The 21,167-nt window shown below is 50.0% G+C and overlaps 1 protein-coding gene across 15 annotated transcripts in view; it reads right to left on the bottom strand.

Moving 5' to 3' along the window:
- Positions 1-1,953: 1,953 nt before the first annotated feature.
- The window catches only part of Atxn7l1 (ataxin 7 like 1), a 238,490-nt gene continuing 219,276 nt past the window's right edge, over positions 1,954-21,167 (bottom strand). For 10 of the 15 annotated variants that reach the window (XM_023719468.1, XM_023719471.1, XM_023719477.1 and 7 more), the window contains 4 exons: positions 14,692-14,884; positions 11,536-11,657; positions 9,991-10,296; positions 6,199-7,543 (listed from right to left, as the gene is read on the bottom strand). In XM_023719468.1, coding sequence (XP_023575236.1) covers positions 6,412-7,543; positions 9,991-10,296; positions 11,536-11,657; positions 14,692-14,884 — 1,753 coding nt within the window. In that variant the 3' untranslated portion in view covers positions 6,199-6,411. Of the gene's footprint in view, positions 2,172-3,937; positions 4,013-6,198; positions 7,544-9,990; positions 10,297-11,535; positions 11,658-14,691; positions 14,885-21,167 lie in introns of those variants that run through there. The other 5 variants (XM_023719469.1, XM_023719470.1, XM_004634992.2 and 2 more) reach the window with 5 other exon arrangements.

The following is a 21,167-nucleotide window of genomic DNA, read 5'->3' as shown; positions in this document are numbered from 1 at the left end:
TAGCTCCTCGTCCCTGTCGAGACAATGTATCTCAGAAGCAGCCACTTAATCTCTCAACCTTTGTTTTCCCTCTCCGAGTTTAAGAGTTTGTAAGTCAGAGGGTTATTTTGTTGCTGAGATTTTTTTGTTTTTGTTTTTACTCCTGCAAGTTTTACAACTCAAAATAAATTATAAAAAACAATAGACTTCTAAAACCGAACAAGACAAAAATTGTGCAAAAATAACAAAGATATGTACACACTTTTCACTCTGAAGAAATGTACAATAAAAACATAATTCAAAGAACATTTTAAAAATATAAACATTGCTTAAACTTTCCTAAGTTTCATATTGTTTCTGAAACTATTCTGGTCAGTTAGCTCTGTAATATAGTAAAACATAAATTATTACAAAATTAACACTATAAAAATTTTCTTTAAGAATATCTTCTGAACTTTTTTTTCCAAAGGGTCTAACCTTGTTTATAATTTCTTAAACATTTGTAAGTCTTAAAATCTGCCTTAACCTTTTAAAAAACAAGCAAACAAACAAAAAGTAACAATCATCCCTTTAATTTGCAGTCTCTTCTTTTTTTTTCCCAAGACTTAAATAAACCAGCATATAAGTGCACTTTTAACACTGTAGAAATAAAAAATGAAATCATCTGAACTAATGTCCTGGTACTTAATATCAACTCCTGATTTTTAAAAAAATCTTTTTATATTAAAAATTTTTAGTAATCCTATGAGAAACACTGTCAGTGCAATTCCATTGATTCAGATTGCTCCATTTGCCTCCCATCTTTGCAGATCCCAAGCACGTGAAACACAACAGTAGTCTGATCTTTGGGTTGCGGGGTCAGGAAAGTAAAGGAACCTCAGGGTGGGGATGGGGGGGTTGCCCAGCTGTAAAAGGTGCATTCATGTCTTGGTTCAGGATGGAGCAGACCCTCATGGTACCTCTGCCATCTGTTCTGTCACCTGCGGCACACGGCGAGCTCCGTTCCCAACTGGATTCCCACCAGAGCTACGTGCTGATCTTTCGAAGCTCTAGTGTGAATCACTTTACAGAAGCAGCACTCTGGGGCTGTTGTTCAGTTCTTCAGGTGGATCTTCTTCATGAGGCCTGTCCTCACCCCTTGACTGGGGCCTGGGCGTCTCTGTGTTGGCCATCTGAAGGCCAACAGCAAACTCCTCTGTGGTGTGCAGCGATGCTAGTATTTATTCTCACCAGGGGCTCGACACCCAGTCTACCTAGAGGCTTTCCCCAGGGGCAGCTATGATCACCAGGGCTCCTCCTCACCTTTTCCCTGGGACGCCTCTAGCTCTGGCCCACCCCACTCTGGGAATCTATATAACACTCACTGTGCCTCAAAGGGCCTTCACAGAGTGGACTCCAAGCAAGTGCAGGCCATCACAGCCACCTGGTTCCCATCATCTTTTAAGGGATTTTGGCCTCCACGCTCTGCTTCTGGCTACCCTTCCACATGGCTGTGTTCCTGCCCCACGCACAGCGGTCAGCGGTGTTGGGCAAATCACATCATTAAATGGCATTGGCTGTTAGTATTGGCTCCAGTTGAGGGCGCTACCAAAGGCTACTGAGCACACCTCACCATCCACTCTCCTCCGGAGGAGCTGGGGACAGGAGCAACCTTGGGTGGCTGGTGGGGGGTGGGGGCACTGATGGCAGGTGGACGATGGAAGAGAAGGGCAGGAGAAGACAAGGAAGGAAAAGAGCTTTGCACACGCTGAAGTTCAAGAGCTTCAGACAGTGTCAACCTGGAACTGTCATTCTGTGGCCTCCACCCTCAGGGCCTGAGCAAGACGATGGTGCAGTAGTAGCATCAGGAGCTGGGGCGGGGGACCCCACATTTGGAAGAATGTACAAACATGGCAAATGAAAAAAAAAAAAAGAATAAGAAAAAGAAAAACACTGGTATTGTTTTCTGTAATTCTCAAGTTCATGTTCTTTTTTCTTTTTCTTTGAAACTAAACATTGGTCAATTAAGAAAAAAGAAGAAGAAAGGCCAGAGGCCAGGCAGGGCCCAGGAAACAGACTCCCCATCCGCCACTCCCCCTGCTCCTGTTCCTGCTGCCGCCTGGGGTGGGTCCTGACCAAGGAACTGGTCTAGAAGTGGCTTCATAGTCTCGTTATGGAAGAGTCCTTATCCTGCCCATTCTGTTTGTGTTCTTCTAGGAAAGAAAAGAGAAACGTTTTCAAAGCCATGCATTTGGGAGGACCAGTGAGAACTTAGGGACAGAGGCTCAATTTTCTCATCCACAGCAGGAAAGATAACACCCCAGTTCCAGCACATGTGGCCAGGGCCCACTCACTGGGACAGGCACTAAGGGCTGGATACACTGTGAAGGTCTCCATGCCAGCGGCCACGCCGGTCCCACGGTGGGAGGGACACTTGTGGGCAGAAGCCACAGGTATTCATGGACTCCCCCTCCAGAAGCGGGCTCTGGCATAACTGGAGTAGTCACTTTTTGCCTCCAGTGGTTTCCTTTTCCCTACATGACCTATCCTGTAACAGAACATATCCAACATAACCCATAGTATGGGATTTGGGGTTCAAGTTACATAGCTTCTTAGTACAGCACTCCTCATCTATATATTAATAATTTTTTTTCTTTTTTTTGCGGAACCGGGAATTGAACTCAGACCCTTGTGCTTGCCAGGGAAGCGCTTATTCCACTGAGCCATCTCCCCGGCCCCTATATTAATAATTTTTAAAGACAGGGTCTTACTATGTAATTCAGGCTGGCCTTAAACTCCTGTCTTGCTGTAGCCTCCTGAGTCCTAGGATTACAGATGTGCACCATCACACCTGGCCCTCCTGTATCACCCAAGTATGATCCAGGTTGCTACCAGTTTGTACGCACACATATTCCGTGTCTGTAATGCACGCAAAGCGCTTCCCACACTGCCTGCAGCAAGGGCTCAACTGGGGGTCTCTGCTGTATTATTATGCATGTGTCAAGGCTGGCCTGCTGGGGTCTGTGTGGCTCTTGCAGCGCAAGCTGAAGCTCTGGATGGGCTCTCTGGCTCACTTGCTTCCTTGCTAGGTGAGGGCAGACACACTCAGCCACCCAGCAACCTCTGCGAGGCCCTGGGGTCACAGCCCCTCCAGATCAGCACATGGACACAAGTGCTCAGACAGAGCCACAGCTGCTCACAAAAGGGGAGGCCCCTGTGCCCGGGATGCCCCAGACAGTCTGTCTACAGTCTTCCCCGGAATACTACCCAGAGTTTGTGGGGAAACTCTGAAGGGCAAAATACAGACAAACACTTTTGTTGTTTGCTCTCTACAATCAGTACTGTGTGTCTCAGACAACCCAACAACATAGCTACGCAGCTGTTCACAGTCACGTTGAGGGGGAGGGAGTGGCGCACAGCTTCCCCAGTGCCTTCCCTGGCTCCCCAGACTCTCACCTCCCCCCCCCCCCCAAGGCTCTTCATCTCTCTGAGGCTTACACAGCCTCCACTGTCACACCTTTGGGGGTTCGGCCCTTTAATCAGCAGCATGCGGTTCAGGTTCCACAGTGCCCTTAGGAGGTAGGCATCAATGGACCATTTAACAGAGGCCAACACTGAGACCCACAGAACTAATCTGCCTGAGGTCAGACAGCTGGGAAGAATGATGATGATGCTGATAACAATAGCCAGCATTTGTCGATTTGCTGCATGCCAGGAGTTTTCCAAACACTCTGTGAATAAGTTATTTATTCACAGAAGCCCTGAGGTGAAGGCCAGTAAGATCTTCACTTTTTAGAAAAGGAAATGGAAGCACAGAGAAGTAACTTGCTCTGGGATGCACAGCTAGTGACGAGAAGGGCCAGGCGCGGAAGCCAGGTAGCGGTTCTCCGAGTGGAGGGGAGATCCAAATGTGCTTTTCACCTGGAGCCCGTTCTTCCCACCGTGATGCGGACTCTGGGTTTTGTCTCCAGTGACTTACCTGTCGGCTGTGTCCTGGGCTGGGGATGCTTGCAGGACTGGATTGTGACAAAGCTAGGCTGCTATTTTTCCCAACCTGAAAGACACCAGTGAAGCCTGCTCAGACCCCTGAGGTGGTGCAGGGGAGACCAGACAGACAGACACCACATGTCACTGGGAGGACAGCGCTGCTCTGCAAGCTGTGTCTCTCACACTGACTGGAACTGAGACAGTGACAGGGCATCCAAGGTCCCTTGATGGCCTGAGACTGTGTCTCAGGGTGGAGGCCTTACGGAAGCTCTCTCGGCTCCAACGCAGAGCTCTGCAGGGGCCCAGCCTGCCTACCTGTGGTCAAGCAGCCCCCCAGCACGGCGGGCTCTGACAGTACCACTGGGCCCATCTTGTTCTGGGCTCAGATGCCCCAGAGCCACCACACATATCTGAGCCGGCTCCACAGCACAGGAAGCCAGGTGAGAGGGCCCTCGTGAAAAATGAGGTTCTGGCAGCCTGGGGGTATGAGGGGCCCTGCCTGGGGTTCTCAGGGAGCTGCCTCTTGTTCCGTGCTCATCTGCTCATCTGCAAAGCCAGCATTGGCCTTTGGCCTGTCCGCACCTCCCCCACCTTCACTGCCTACAGAAAGGCACTCGCCCTTGGCCCTTCTCTCGGTCTGGTTTCCCCATCAGCTTCACGCTGTGGTGGCAAACACTAGCCTTCCACAGATGCTATCAGATACAAGCATATGCGACCTCAAGTTGTCTCTTTTCCCAGCCCTTAACAGAAGCAAAGCAAACTCCTTTGCCTTCCCAGGCACATGAAAACCAATGGCAGCGGCCCTGGACAGAGACACAGGCTTTTCTTCTTGGGCCTGCTGACAAACCTGCAGCCAACATGTGTCCCCAGGCAGGAACCAGTGTGGACCAGGCCCCTGGCAGCAGCGGTTAAGTGCACTGATTTTGGTTTTTCAAATTCCCTCTGACATGCACGCTCTCACGGCGGCGTCTCTGCTCCTTTGAACCTGGTTTCAGTAGGTCTGTTGAGGTGTCTGAGCGTTTCCCATGCTCCTGCAGGCTACGTTCTCACGGGAGGCCAAGGGCCCAGACTTCAGAGCCAGAAGGCCCAGTTGAAATCCCAGCCCTACTATTAACTTGCTGTGTGATTCTGGGTACCAAGCTTACCTTCCTGTGCCTTGGTTGGCACATCAGTAAAATGGGGGCATGCACAGCTAATTACTGAGTTAATATCTGAAGAGCTGGAAGAGTCTATCACAGGTTCCCCATGGTTGGAACGTTTGTCTGAAATGAGTGGGACACCGTGGCTTGGCTATTCCAGGTGCACTGCAGAAGCTGAAGCCCTGCCCGTGCGCCCGTGGGACCTCGGGACTCCTGGGCTCCACTGGCCTGCCATGCCACCCCTGCACTTTCACGAGACCCCTGATGCTCAACAGGGTACGCACTGCAAGCTGAGCAGCCGTGGCCATGCTCTCTAGCCCAAGACCAGAGGTGACACACACTGGCAGCCATTTCCAGGGAGGACCCTGTGCCTGGCACCCCCAACCCCTGGACCTGAGGAGGAGTCAGGTAGAGCCAGGCACCTGCAGGAGGTCCAGGTCTTGCCTCCTGCAGCTCTCTGGCCCTTGGATTCCACACCTGCTGTTGCCTGCGTGTGTCTGATTTGGGGGTCCCCCAGGAAGCGTTCTTCATGGGGCTTTAACAAGTCTCACAGGCAGTAACATAAAACATGAAAGCACCTTGGAACAGCTGCCTCCCATCTCTCCAGCACCCTCCTCCGGACTCAGGGCTGGCCTTAGGGCTTGGCCATCTCCGTGGTGGTAACCAGCAGGCCCCAGGCAGGCCTCGGCTGTGCCTTCTACTCACAGCTGGGTAGGCTGGGCTGGGAGTGGCCTTTCCTAAGCTGTTTCCCCATGCTTCGGAGACAGAAGGGTTTAAGGGCGGGATCACAGCCCAGGACAAGTTTCTTTCTGGGCCATCCACCTGTTCCTGCTTCTGTACAACACACATTCCTGCTGTACCGTGCATGGCAGGGTGCTGCTCTGCCCCTAGGCAGGGGCTACAGGTTTACATTAAGAGGACAGTTCTACTAGGAGGAGGTGGGGGTCCAGGCAGCCTGGAGAAGCAAGAAGACCGGTCATCCAGGCAGGAGGCAGGCGCACACACAGGCTGCCCCTTGTTCCCCAGGTGGACCCTGGCCGTCATTTAAACTGCCTGGGGCCTGGGCTCTCCTGAGGGGCTTTCAACAGATCAGATCAAACTTCTTAGCAACAGAACTCTTTAATGAAATTGTCCTCTGAACCTCAGGATATAAAACAGGAGTGGGGGAGGGAAGCCAGAATCTCTGCGGGCCTCAGTTTATCCATCTGTGAAATGGTGATGACAACAGTACCAGCTACACGGTGTGGGAAGTGAGTTATACACGAGAAGATTGCTGCAAGTGCTTAGCACAGTGCCTCGCGCACAGCCCGTATTAAGTAAACTGCTTTCAGAATGCATGGCGCACGTGGTCTATGCAGGACGCGAGAAAAGGAGCCACACCTGCGCCACCTGTCTGAGCCACCTGGCCAAGCAGGGGTGCTGCCCAGCTCCCCGTACCCCCCAAAGCCGATGAAGGCAGTGCCAGGTGGTCCCTTACCTGCCGAGAGGAGGTGCTGTTAACGGGATCGGGCACCGGTGCAAGAAGGCTGGGCGGGTTCTTTTTGTGAACGCTATTCATACCAGGCATTTTAGTGATTTTACAGGCTTTGCTACTAGCACTCGAGTTCTTACGCTTTTTTCCTTCTGATTTGTCAAAAGAGAGGGGCAGAGAAGACACAGCATTGTGTGAGGCCAGAGAGAGGTCCCCCGCGTGGAGCGAGAGGGAGGGCACAGAGAGGGGACAGGAGTCACTGCTGCCGCCCACCGCGCCCACCTGTCTCGCTATGTCCGCGGGGCCGCCGGGCAGCGAGGTCCGTCCTGAGGGGTCCAGCTTGGCACTGAGTGGGCTCACCCCATTGTTGGAGCTGTGCACGGACAGACTGTTATAGGGGGGTGCTGCCTGATAGGAGTTCAGGGCGGAACTGGCATTCAAAACACAGTTCTTTTTGTGGGGCCCTGACAGTGGAGACGAGAGGGAGGTCTGCAGGGACAAGGAGGAGGAGGAAGAGGAGGAGGAAGAGGAGGAGGAGGAGGAGGAGGAGGAAGTCGAAGGCTGTGGCTTCCTCTTTTTGTTACTTGGAGACTCGTCGCTACGGGCGGATAGATCTTTGACTTTTGAGGATTTGCTGGTTTTGGTTTTGGATGGCTTGTGGGATGGGGAAGGGATGACGGCTGGTATCGGGGAGACGGCAGATGGGGCCTTGAAGGTTGAGTCCATGATGCTGAGGGTTGCGGCCACATGGGGGAAAGCTGTGGTGTGGGACATGAGGACGCGTGGGTCCGACGATGCCACAAAAGCTGCGTCTGAGAGCATGGCAGATGTCATTATGTAAGAAGAGGTGAGTCTCGAGCTGATGGGAGCTGAAGGAAGATACACAGCACTGGGGTTGCTGAAAGGCTGCAAGACGGATGCTGGCACGGGGGTGGAGAGGCGGGCTGCTGGCGAGGGCAGGGGGCTATCTGCCGCAGGAGGGATCTTCCTAAACACGAGAGAAGAGCCAGAGAGAAACAGTGAGACATCGAGTTGGTGCTGCCTGGGAGGCTCGATGACGTGTGAGCATCGGGGTGACAGGACACCCGGTGGGACCAGACTATGGAGGATGGAGGCTGGGGAATGGAGGGTCTGAAGATGGCCCTTCCTCACGCTGCGCCCTGCAACGCCAGCCGCTGTTTGCAGGTTTTCAGACCTGTTCTCCACGTGTGGCTAGGGGCTCACGAATGACAGACTTCCTTCAGTCTACGTACCTCTCAGTGGCCTGCCCACCCTGTCTGGTATCGGTTGTTTGGCAGTGGTGAAGGTGGTTTTATGGGCAGTGGTCATTTCACCCTTAGGTTCTGGCTTTTAGTAGGAAACAGGACAGAGCTCAGCCACCTAGGGTTTGTGGGCCAGAGCTTCCCTCTCTGCCCACTGTGGCTTCATTCCCGTCCCCCATCCCCTGTCCCCTGTCCTGTGCTTGGCTGGAACACCCTGGAAATGGGCCTTTCTCCACAGCCAGCATCCTCCTGTCTTGGATGTCTGTCTCTGGTTATTCCAGGGACAGACCTTTCCATGCTACCTTGTGGCCACTGGCTCCTGGTGGTCATGGAGGGCCAGAGGCTTGGGAAACGACTCAGAGTTGCCTGTGCCCAAGACTGTTTACAGCCCAGCCTACTTCAGCTCTCACTCAGAGGGATCATCATGGAGCTGCCTGTCAACAGGTCTTTCTGTGCCTTTAGAGCAGGTCAGTTTGCAGGGCCCCTCATGCATCCAGAGCAGGGGACAGGAATTGTTTGGAATGCAAGGCAGCAATTGAGGAAGGGGAGCAATACAGCCACGGGGAAGATGGGGAAGCCACTGTTTTCCTCTTTGGTCTTCCTGGAGCTGGGGGCAAGGGTGATGCCTTTGAGCGAGTCCCTAGGGCTCAGGCTGGCACCAGGCAGGGGTGGGTCTCTGGGCCTCTCTCCAGACTGTCTGTTGACCTGTGCAGGGAACGGCTCCCACTTATAATCTCTGGCCTAGGTTGAGTCTGCCGCTGCTCCGGGGACCAGGAGAGGCACAGCAACAGTGGGTGGGATCACCCCCAGCTCCCGCTGAGCTCAGGGGCTGAGTGTGCTCGAGCTGGTTCTTTCCTGTGGCTCACATGGCTCCCCTCTGCGTCCCCTGGCAGCTGGCTTGCACGGGCTCACCAGTGGCTAGGAACTGGCTTTCTTTCTCTAAAAGTGGCATGTGATGGCAGGTGGGCCTGGGGCTTGGGCCCTGTTATGGGACAGAGGCTCTCTCTCCTCCTCTGCCTCCCTCTGAACAACCCCTCCTCTGCCTAAAAGCAGGGGAACCTGTGACCTCCACCTTCAGGGTGGAACCCAGAGGAATCCTTGAACACAGAAGCACAGTGTCCCAGAAACTGTTGGCCTGAGGAGATCAAATCTAAGAGAACAATGTGGCCACACCCACGGTGGCCATGCTGACTGTGAGAACTGACTTGCTCTCCAGTCTGCAGAACGCAAAAGCCCATCACCATAACTGAGGAGCTCCGAAGCCCTTTCCTCGATGAATGAACAAAGAAATGGACAGATGAATGGGTGGGGGGGGGGGATGCGGTGAGCGGGTGAACTCTGAGTAGCAACAAAACCATATTGTCAGGGACTATGCACAGTGGGCACGGACTCCCATAGCATCAGCCCGGAGAGGTCTGCACCCATCCTCAGGGCTGTCTGGCACTGGACAGCCCCTTCCTAAGCGGGCTGGGGGACACTTCTAGGAGCAGGGGGCACTAGTAAACTTTCTTGCTGCCTTTATGAGAGGCACCCAGCAACCTTCCCTCGCCTCTCCCTTCCTCCCCAGCTAAGGAGAGGTAGAAACACATGGTGGCGAGATCTGACTGTTACTTGTAAGGCTAGAGGATCTGGGGATCAAACAACAGCAACCTGGGCCTGACTGCTCTTTGACTCTTACTTGTAATGAAAGGTCTCTAAGGAGACCAGATGGGTCATATGGGGAGGACCCACTCGATGACCCTGAATGCGACCCACTCTGAACGTCCCAATTTAGGTTTTTCCCACTCAACTGCATCAATTCACGCTTCAACTTGTGCCAACCAGCGGAGCTGAAGGCCTCGTCTTACCTGGCCCTCACTCAGGGATGGGTACAATTTTTAGAATACTCTCTGTCCTTGCCTTTCCTCTCTCCACTAATTCTCAGTGGGCATCTCGGGCAGGAGAGAGTCGGGGCAGGGGAGAGGAGAAGTGAGGGGCCATCCCCGGGAGGCCCTGCCCGCTGTGCTGAACAGTTTCTGTGCTTGCTCTCCAGGTGCCAAAGGGCAGCAGGCTGCAGCTCTGCTGGGCATGTGCGCTGCCTAGGGAAGTCCCGTGCAAAAGCCCACAGATGCCAATCAGTTCCTGACAGTGCCCATCCTCCCCCGCCAGCTGGTGTGGAGATCTAGATGCTGACCTGGCTGAAAGAGAATACTGTGCTGGCAGCTCCTGATGCAGAGTTAAATGCTTGTTAAAGAAAAAAGAGTCTTGGCCGTTCTTTTTCTTCCTAATGTCTTCCACGCCCCCATCGGCTGCCATCCCTCCAGGTTCGGGCCCGTCAGGGCCTGGGGTTTGGGCAGCGAGGCTGAGAGGGCAGCGGGGTGCAACGCTCTCCAGAGTTGACACCCAGGCAGCCCCAATGTTGCTCAGTGACAGCAGATTGGTTAGGCAAGTCCTGAACAGGGGGGAGGGACCTGATGCCCGGTGGCTCGGGCTTCTGTGCCTGAGGAGGAAAGGAATATGGAGCTTGAACTGACACACAGCAGGGAGCGAAGAAATACAGATCAACACATTCCTTCCACGTGTCCGGGATTCACATTCCCACAACACTGGTGGGCAGAGGGCTGGCTGCCACCTGGGGGGCAGCAGCCGTGGTAGACCTGGCCCCCGTAGGAAGAAACCACAAGCTTCTCTGTGGCCCTTTCCTGCCTGTTATGAATGGCTGACTTAGAGTCCTAAGTGCCCCATGAGGGCAGGGCCAGACCCATGGGGCATGACTAGGCAGTCATGTGTAAAGGCTGGGGAGCTACAGCTGCCTGCCAGGGAGGAGGGGACCGCTAGGAGTTCTGGCTCCTCTTCCTTCCTGCTTTTCAAGGGACTTTCTTCCTTTCCTGGCCTTCCTGGGTTGGTGGTGGGGGTTGGCTTCTCTCAGCCTTCCTAGGGTGGGGGTGAGGGGTGGGGGTTGGCTTCTTCTGCTGGGACCTCTGGAGATTCTTCCCTTTGTAGGAGTGATAGGCGGGACACCCAGCAGTTGGGCTTCCATTACCAAATGGCCAAAGTGTAGTCCCTTGTGGCTCGAGGTGGCCTGGGCCTTTTACTCCTTCCCAAGAGCATTCTCCCAAGGGAAGGCTTCTTTCTTTTCTTGGGAACCCACTAGGAAAGTGTAAACACACTAGGAAGTATAGGAGAATAGAGGGTCCTTAGAGAAGTGAAATGCAAGCTGCAGTTCAGGGCAGAAAGGAGGACAGGAGAGGTGAGGCGGGCACCCTAGGGAGGTGGGAAGGGCCAAAGACAAACTTAACCCACTTGACAGCATTGTGTGCACATATTTTCCATAGGGCAGCAAGCAACTAGTGCTTGGTCTCTAGCCATTATGAAACATTTAGCATTGCCTTTGTAGCATCAACAGTATCATATTCTTATCATCCTTAGACGCTCTGAGTAATAATAAAAAGACCCCACATGCTATTAAATAAACAAGATCTCTTCTAACATCCTTTTCATCCAGTTTAGATTACCAGCTCAAAATGATCTCTGAGAAGGTAAAGCACGTGGCATACCTTACGGATGTTTCTAAAACTCTTCAGGCAAACCGTTAAGGGTTGACATTTAACAGGAATACTGATTTTGGGGTCATTTTGCTCTACGCAAAGCCAGCTGCTGACAATCATTTAGAAAGCTAGGGTTCAGGTAATTTGAGGGGCAACGCTGATCTTATATTGCTCAGAAGGCGCTTACTTACTTCCACATCTGCGAATTCAAGTGTTTTTCTACCATGGAGTTTAGTGCGAATCGAAAACGATCCCATCTTCTGTCAAACACATAGTACCCTCGTCCCATGAGGCGACTTCCGAATGAGCAAAACTATGAAGGGAAAAAGAAAAACCATTTTAATTTTGATTACAGGTTAATAAGCTAATATAAACCACGCAGAGAAAAATAACATTTGCATAAAAACACACAGGGGTACCATTTGACTCAAAATAAAGAAGCAAACAGTACCAAAGCCAAAAATGTTTTGTGTGCTGTGTCTGGGGCCTGCGGCACCTCACGTGAGGGCTGACAATAGCTGTTCTTCTGTGGCTCAGAGGGCTGCACCCTTCCTCCTGGGGCTGAGCCAGTTCAGAAGGAAAAGCAAAGAAACAGCAAAGCAGCAGCAGCCTGGATTTTTCAGCCCCCATCACGTCTTCCTGAGCAACTCGGCACATGGGCGCTGCTGGTTCTGGGCTCCTGGCCACACCTTCCTATCTGACATCACAGAGCCACGTCATGCTTCCCCTTCTCAGGTTGGCCTCAGCTTCACCCCTTAGCAGTGTTACAGGCCATCATGGACACACCTCATCCCTGCTACTCTCAGTTGCACTTGACCTTGGCATCACTGTGTGGCTGCTCGATGTCCCCGGACTATGGTCCATGTACCTGCTGACTACCAGTGGATAAAGAGCGGGGACCTTGTTCTTTTTCACTTCAGCATGAGAATCACAGAGATTTGGGATGAAGAATGGATTAGTGAGACGAGGTCCCACAAAAATGTTTAAAGCAAACCACTGCATTTAAAACACGTAGCTGAAATGCGGGCATTCACAAGCCTAATAAATACCATCTGATTATGACGTTAGGACAACCTGCATGCCAGGAGACAAAAATGCAAACGGCGGCCTCTGAGGGTGACATGTGACTGGTCTGGAGCACAGGTGAGCCTGAAAATGACTGTAACTCCAACCCAGCTTCTCTTCCTTGGGCTCCCAGCCGCCCCCTGGCCTCCATCCCAACGCAGCACTGGGTTGGCACCCGCTCCACGGACCCATCCTGGAACCAGCCTCGGAGACAGTTCTCAGGAGGAAATGCAAGGCCTTCACTTCGTCCTGTCTTGTTTGCGTTTGAGGGGTTCTGCGTTAAGATCCTGGCACTAGTCCAATCGGATGAAACCTACAACTGATTACACCTGATGAGAAACACTTCCCTGCAACCTTCCTATCAGATTTTTTTTTTTTTTTTTTTTTTTGACCATGCTGGAAAATGTGCAAGAGGATTGTCTGATGGGGACTCTGCTCCCAGCTATCTGTCCCAGGTCTAGATGTCATTTCTTCCTTCATCTCAACTGCAAGGACATACTGAATGAACGCTCATTACAAAGAATAATGGAGTGTGACAGTCGGCCCTGAGAGAGGACAAACAAAGAACAGATCACAACTTTCCATTTAAACCAGCAAACCACGAGGAGTGCACGAATGCGCCAGTACCTAAACACAGCTCATCCCCTCTGGACAAAGGTCTTGGTGTCTGGCCTTCTAGTAGAGCCTGTGTCTCGTTCCTACTCGAGAGCCAGAGGCCCCTTTTGGTCTCGGCTGCCTGTGCATCCAGTGCATAGATGCAGGGCATAGTGGCTGGCAAGGCACCTGTTTCATTGGCATACTGTGCGTGCCAGAGCTGCAGGTGGCCACCTGAGAAGACCCTGCTGGCCACCAGCCTCACCGATGTGTGTACTTGCACCCGCACTGTCTTTTCTTTGCTAAAAGGATTTTTTTTTTTTTTTTTTTTTTTCTCCTCGAATGCCTTCAGGGCACTTTTGGCTGGCTGGAGAGTTCTTTGCTAAAAGGACCAGACTTCTTTTCTGCTATCTGCCCATCAGTAAGAGGGGAGGTGTCTCCTGCCAGAACCTTGGAAAGAATCACAGCCGGGCCATCCTGTGTCACTGCAATCTTTCCTTCTCTAACACTGATCCATGTAGGGGAGGGCATGTGACCCAGTTCTGGGAGCCCAGGGACATGTCTACTGGGGGCTTCCCAGGGATAGGTTTTTATTTAACTAAGAAGAATACTGAATCTCGGAAGGCCCTTGTCCTGTGTGTCTCTTTCCACTCTCTGTGGAATGCCAGGAGGTAACGCTGTGACACTGGAGCTGTAGTGGATTTACTGAGACCCTGTGTGAAAGTCAGAAATGGCCGCGGTGGCAGTCCCTCTGTCCTGGGACACTGCGAAGACAATGAAGCAAGCTTGGAACGCTCACCTCTAGACTTCTTGCTGTGTGAGACAATGAAAAGTCTTTCGTACCTGTGCAGATGAACTGAGTTTCCTACCACAGCTAAGTGAAGGCCTGCCACACACTGTCCTAGACTCTTTCTGTACTGGCCAAGAGACAAAGGCCCAGGCAGTGGATGAGCCACAGCTAGCCACGCTGGGCGTGGGCCTTGCCTCGCCACAGAAAAGAGGAGGGAGGGAGACTCACTCCATCTTGATGAAGGACTGATTTCCCCAACAGTCCCTAAGATCTGTTCAGGCTGCCCCTGAGTAAAACACACGGGGTCCCTTATTGCAGGTGCCCGCATTTGGCTTTGTAATGGCTGCACGAGGCAGACAAATGTAAACCAGCCTCCAGCGGATGCTGCGATTTCCCACTCTGGGTTCAATGACCTTCTGAACCACCAAAGTGGACTCATCCAAGCAATGGGACAGAGAGTACCTGTTTTGTTAATGAGCAATCATGCTGACACAAGATTCTTTTCCCTCAATCTGTCTCTAATTCTGTGCCACTTGGTCATGATAAATACAGTAAAACCTAGAGCCCCATCCAGAGCAGGTGGAAACTCAGTCATCTCAGGACACCAGGGGCTCCACATTTGGATGGGCAAGGCCAGAGGGGCAGCTTCCGGGGGCACGCACAGAAACACCCTTTCTCCAGCAGTCTCACAGCAGACACCAGGGTATGTCAAGGGTGATCGCCAGCCAGAAACCCTTCCCTTTCCCTCTGGATGTCAAGGGCTTTTCCGGTGCAGGCATCCTACCTCCCACTAAGCCTTTTGGTTAGGCTATCTCAGTGCCCTTTCCTCGTGGCTATGAATCTCTGCCACAGTCACCAGTGCTCACAAAGGATGCGGAGGGACAGGAGGAGGCCTTACTGCGAGAGGTCTGGGGTGGTGCGTGGAGAACTGACAATCTAACTTCTCAGCTTCGTCGGCTCCGTCCATCTCCCCTTCATCACTGGACAGTCGGCTGGCAAGGTCACCTCCGACTAGGGGAAGAGGGGTCTCTGGAGTATAGGCGCTGTGATTCGAGGATGCGCTGCTGCTTATGCTGTTTGCAGATGATGGTCTAAAGGCAAGAGGGGAGAACACTGGAGTCAACTTTTCTACAGGAACAGGATCCAGCCAGTTTCATGGCGCCCAGCGAGTGTCCTGATCAGCTCCACCACGAAGTCAGGGCGGACAGGAAGAGAGCAACTTTGTAAGATGGAAAGGATTAAGGCCCAGCGGTCATGTGATCAGCTCTGACCAGCAATGGTGGGGTTAGGAGTCTGCAGCAGAGGTAGTGTATGAGTGAGGACCGTCACCAAAACTTGTCTTCTGTAAATTCAGTTACGACTCACCCATTTGCACGGAGGTTAATTTGTACTTGCCACATACAGGAGTTGCTTCCCTTTGAGAGTGTGTCCAGGCCAGCCCCCTTAACCCAGTCATAAAATATCCATAATGAAGAAACAAGTATATGAATGCTTTCTTTGCTATTAAACTACAACTTCAGAAAATGTATCATTAGTGGTACAATGATGGGCCACTGGTCCTTTCCTCCAGTTTATTTACTTTAAAAAAAATATATTTAGTACAAGGCCTAAAGGGTCTCACTACACAGATTAGACTTGTAGTAATCCTCCTGTTTTCAGCCTCCCAAGTGCTGGGACTACAGGTGTGTGCCACCGTGCCCAGTCTTAGTCCCCATCTCAGTGTGCCCTGGGGGTGGGACCAGCACTGCATGCCAGGGATCGAACCTGTAGCTTAGTAGTACGTTCTGAGAACAACTGTTTCAACTGAATTTTTGACAAGCCCTGGTCAATTCATTATAGGTGTTGGAGGGAGATTTTTCTCAATGAATGAATGGATTTATTTTTCGTACTGGGAATCGAACTCAGGACCTTGCACTTGCCGGGCAGGTGCTTGTGGCACTAATTCATTCCTTCAGGGCCTACAACCCTAGCTCTGAAGGAATGGATTTAATTCCTTGAGACTGAGGTCATCTAACAGATGTCATCTCAATTATGAATATAGTTATAAAAGAGCCCCGTCACACCAATAGGAGGTAGCACTGTGTATTTCTAAGCACTAAAGAACAAAGCGAGCCAATCATCTTTTTTTTTTTTTTTTGGTAGTACCAGAGATTGAACTCAGGACCCTGGCAGGTGTTTAGTCTACTGAGCTATCTCCCTGGCCTGAAAGCAAGCAAAAAATGGGAACAAACACATCTGTATTAGTAGAAAAGTTAGAAGAGGACTAGTCGGTATTCTTTCTACTTTTTCCCTTTCATCAGATGATTGATCATAGAGAGGTGGCAAAGATAGGGAGAAAAAGATTTTGGCAGAAACAAACTTCAAAAAAAATTTTTTTTTAAAGAAAATTGCTGTTTTGCTTTGAAAGCTGCTCCTTCGTATCATGAGGGAGCACTTGTGACTTGTCATTCTCTCTTATTTTTTCCCTGGACTTTGTGTTGTCTTGAAATATTTTTAGGTCTCAAATACCTGAGTGTAAAGCAGATTCTAAAAGCATGGTCACTTAAAAAAAAAAAAAAAGTCCACCATGGTGGAAATAACCCACACGTCTCCCACAGACGAGTAGATAAATTACAGTGTGCAGATGCGATGGAATATTATTGAAGCCCCTAAATGAACGCAATGCTGACACTCCCTCCCTGCCTTCGAAGGATGAACCTTGAAGACATTATGCCACATGAAGAAAACAAACAGGAAGGATAGATATTTTAGGATTCCATGTATATTAACAGGATAGAGGTCATCGTGAGCTGGACAGAGAGAAGGGCAGGGAGTTAGTTTAAAATGGGCACAGAGGCTAAATGGAGGTAATGAGAAAGTTGTGGGGACCGTTGTGGTATAGCTGGCCTCTACCATGGTGAATGACGTAATGTCATTAAACTGTACATTGAGAGTGGCTAAAATGGCATGTTCTGTGTTACATATATTTGGCCACAAAAACAAAGAACAAGGCCATGAGTAATTTTGCAGTGCCATAAAAAATTCACTTGGGATAATCATTTACTATTGACTCTTTGTGCACTTATAAAGAGAATGCCAGGGCCAGCCAGATAGCTCCGCGGACTAAAGCCAGCGACCGGGGTTTGATCCATGCATGCAGTGCTGGACCCGCCCCCGGGGCGCGCTGAGATGGTGACTGGGACTGCGCGTGGTGGCGCGCCTATAATCCTAGTGCTTGAGAGGCTGAAAACAGGAGGATCACTGAGTTCAATCTGTGTAGTAAGACCCAGTAGACCCTGTACTAAATACATTTAAAAAAAAGGATGGCCTCATCATTCTGCATGCTCAGGGTGGATAGTTCAAAGCCCTACTTCCCACCCCCTGAATATCTAGTCCTCTGTGCTGGTAAGGGAAACTCTATCACTTGCTTACAACTGAGGAGCAGATAGTAGGCCAGTTCAGACGATGCTGAAACACAGGACGACAGAAAACTGCATCACGCCCTGACACTCGCGATCAAGAGTGCTATTAGCGTTTTGATTTGTGCCCTTCCTATCTTCTGCACATACATATGCTATATGTGTGCACGTGTGTGTATACATGCATGCACAAGCATGCACACTTGTGGCTGGCCTTGAGCTTGTGATCCTCCTATGCCAGACTCCTGAGGCGCTAAGGTCACACGTGTGCAAAACCACTTCCAGCTGTGCAAATGCATTTTAAACTAAAACCTGGGTCACACTGTATATATTATTTTAGGAAAAAGTTTTTAAAAATGATCTCCATTACTATGTAGCATGGCTATGTCATATTTAAGTAACTGCTAACGATGAACATTTATGTTCTTTTCAAATGTTCTAACTGGCTCTTCTTGGACTCTCCCGATCAGGGTAGGACCACCCTGTCCTGCAGGATGAAATCGAGCTTATTTTGTTAAGTGTGATGTCAGCATCACGCGTGTACAGTGAATTACCTTTGCTGTGTGCGTGTGTGCACGCGTGTGTGTGGTACCACGGACTGAACTCAGGACCTTGAGCTTACCAGGTAGGCGCTCATGCTGCTGAGCTGCATCCCTGGCCCCTTACCTTTCCTTTTAAAGATGCTTTTGGAAGCTTTGGAAGTGAAATGCCATGATATCTTGCAACTTAGATCAAAATATATCACCAAAATATGCAGACAAGGCAATATGTTCCAAGATATTCATGTAACAACTTAACACTAGGGTAGATGGGCATTCATTACACTAGTCTCTCTACTGTTCTGCATGTGAGAAAATTTCCATAATAGAAGTTAAAAGCAAAAAGGAAAGAGAGTTAATAATATATATATAGGTAAGAAAGTTACTGAAGAAATCAAGTGTTTTTGAGTATGTTTATCTTTCCAGCTTTATTGAGGTACATATGTTTTATGTAATGCATAAAGTTACCAAATTTTGAGGTACACAAAGTGATGATTCGATATATATATACACATATGTACGTATATATGTATATATATATATCTTGTGAAATGATTACTATAATCAAGTTAGTTACCATAACCATCACTTCCTATAGTTGTTTTCTTTTTTGTTCATATATACTTCCCTTTAAATACACTTATCCTTTAGTACCATGTATTTTTTAAAAAATTTATTTATTTTATTTATGTGTGTGTGTGGCCAGCTCAGCCCACCAGGGGGCGGGGCTGGCTGGCCTGTGGTGCTGGGGGATCGAACCGCAGTCCCTGTGCTTTGCTAAGCTTGTTCTAAGTAGGTGCTTTAGACCACTGAGCCATCTCACCAGCCCCTCACTTATCCTTTAGTGTTTGCCACTTTCAGAAGAAGTTCTGGAAGCCCTCTTTTGTGAATATCTTTATGAGGTATGTAGAAAACACAGAGAATTGGTATAAACACCTGTCTGGCAAACACAAGGTCCTGAGTTTGATCCCTGGTACCAAAAAAACAAAAACAAAAACAAAAACAAAACAGAGAATGCTGCCACTGAGTGTCACCCAATGGAATGGCAGGCTTGTAAAAATATGGTGTCCTCACTCGCTTTATTCACTGGACTCGCAGCACGTGACTTCTGGCTCGTAAACTTTCCCTAAAGGGAAACATTTTGAATGGATTCAGGAAATAAGGCAGCCACGGCAACACAAGTAGACACTCACAAAACAGGACTTCCAGAACAGCTTCAGAAAGTGGCAAGAACCATGGGATAAGTGTGTGGAAGGCAAATGGGAGTATTTTTGAGGGGAATTAATGGCAGTGTCTTTTACTGTCATAAAAAAATTCCAAGCGTCACCATATTTTTCAATCATACTACATAATGTCACCATGCTGTACACTAGGTCTCCAGAATGTAGCCATCTCATAGCTGACAATTGGCCAATATCTCGCTCTCCATCCCGCTGCCTCTGGCAACTCATTTTCTATCCTCTGTTTCTATGAGTTTGACTATTTTTGGTTCCACATTTAAGTGAAAACACGCACTTCTCTGACCTATGTTACTTGACATAATGTCTGCAGGGTCCATCCGTGGTGCTGAAAATGGCAGATTCCCTTTCTTTTAATGGCCTAATAACACCCCACCGTGTAATCTCTACCAAAATATTTTTATGCACTCATTCATCACCAGACTCTCAGGTTGCTTCCGCAGCTTGGCTTTAGTGAATGACGGTACAGCGAACTTGGAAGCATGGAGAACTTCCTGTAACGTGGGGCCAGGGGATCACCCACATGACCTCTTTTCCCTCCCCACATCCTACTAAAAGGATGGGGTGAACAGAGATGCTAGTGCCAAAGAACAAAGAGATCATCAGAGAAATGGCGGCAGTTACAGTGATGAATTCCTAACACCCACTTATCCCTAAGCTAACAGGAATCCCTGCAGTCTTGGCTAATAATGACCAGCTTAGAAAAGGGTATGAGAGGACTGGTGAGATGGCTCAGTGGTCTAAAGCACCTACTTAGAACAAGCTTAGCAAAGCACCGGGACCGCGGTTCAATCCCCAGCACCACATGCCAGCCAGCCCCACCCCCTGGTGGGCTGAGCTGGTCACACACACACACACACACACACACACACAAATAAATAAAAATAAAAAAAAAAGGGTATAAGAAACCAAAGAACGTGTGTGTGTGTGTGTGTGTGTGTGTGTGTGTGTGTGTGTGTTGGGGGGAGTCTCTTGGACAGAGACTCAAGGCTCTGGTGGAAGAAACTTATAGTGGAGGTGCTATGTGAAGAGGGCCGGAAGCACACGGGAACTCTCTGCATTTTCACCTCAGTCTTGCTGTGAACCTAAAACTGCACTGAAATACAAAGAATGTTTTAGAGAAAAACAAGTAAGCAAAAGTGGCCCCAGCTTCATGTGGACCTTGTATCTGGAGGTACCTGGAATAGCTCCAGCCATCTTGCTCCTGAGGAGCCAAAAGACTGCGGGAGAGTGGTCTTTGGGGTGCGTACCCTTCACCTCTGGGCTTCCTGTCTTGTATGATAAGAAATTTCCTTTTCACCTAAGCTCAGGGTAGCCCAGGTTTCTGTTACCTGTACCAGAAGTGCCCTACCTGACAGGAGCATGAGCACAGAATGTGGCTGGCATAGCGTGAACTGCCGGAAAGGAGCTGACCCACTGCAGCCCGTCGGCGAAGCCAGGCTAGGGCTGACCCGAGTGAGGGCTGCAAGACATATGCATGAGGTGAGGACTAGACTCATCTGGAGAGGCTCAAGGCTCAGCGGGACCCCCACGCGGGTCCTCTTTCTCTCCTCACTTGGTATCATCAGATACTACCGTGCCTGCCAGGACGCTGGCTTCCCACCTCCATCAGCTTCCTAAGAAGAGAACAAAGGTTTACTTTCCAGAGAAAATGAGCTGGAGAGACTCTAGCCCTTGAGCCACCAGGACCTCCAGGGGCAGGAGAGAAGAACAGTTGCGCTATGGGCTACGCTAGTCCAGAGAGCTCCTGGCCAGGCTCTTCCTCGGCTGGTGACAAGGTGATCTTTCGGCTGACAGTCTCACACATGGATTCCAGGCAGTCTGTTGGAGCCCTTCTTCTAAGTATGAATGGTTAGAGACCATCCTGTTTCTGGAGTATGAGACGGGTCAGCGAGACATCAAAGACTGGAACATACAGTGGAATAAACCCGGAGGAAGTAAAGATAACGAGAGGAAGAAGAAACACTGAAAACCTGTCTTCCAAGGTACCAGAATGGCTTTCCTGGGCTGGGGGACAGTACAGCTGTGTGGTAGAACGCCTGCTTAAAGCAACAGAAGGGATGACACTGCCTCTAAGAAATGATAGTACCTTGTAAAATATCATGGGGAACAATCAAATAAGAAGAGCCAGGTTCTTAAAATGTTTAAAAGTACCATAAATTTATTTTTAATGTGCAATTTTTTTTTTTTTTTTTTTTT

The sequence above is a fragment of the Octodon degus genome, unplaced genomic scaffold (genome assembly GCF_000260255.1).
Source record: "Octodon degus isolate 3935 unplaced genomic scaffold, OctDeg1.0 scaffold00068, whole genome shotgun sequence".
Lineage (NCBI taxonomy): Eukaryota > Metazoa > Chordata > Mammalia > Rodentia > Octodontidae > Octodon > Octodon degus.
Note: the sequence above shows the minus strand (reverse complement) of the source record. Positions and strands in the feature narration are given on the sequence as shown.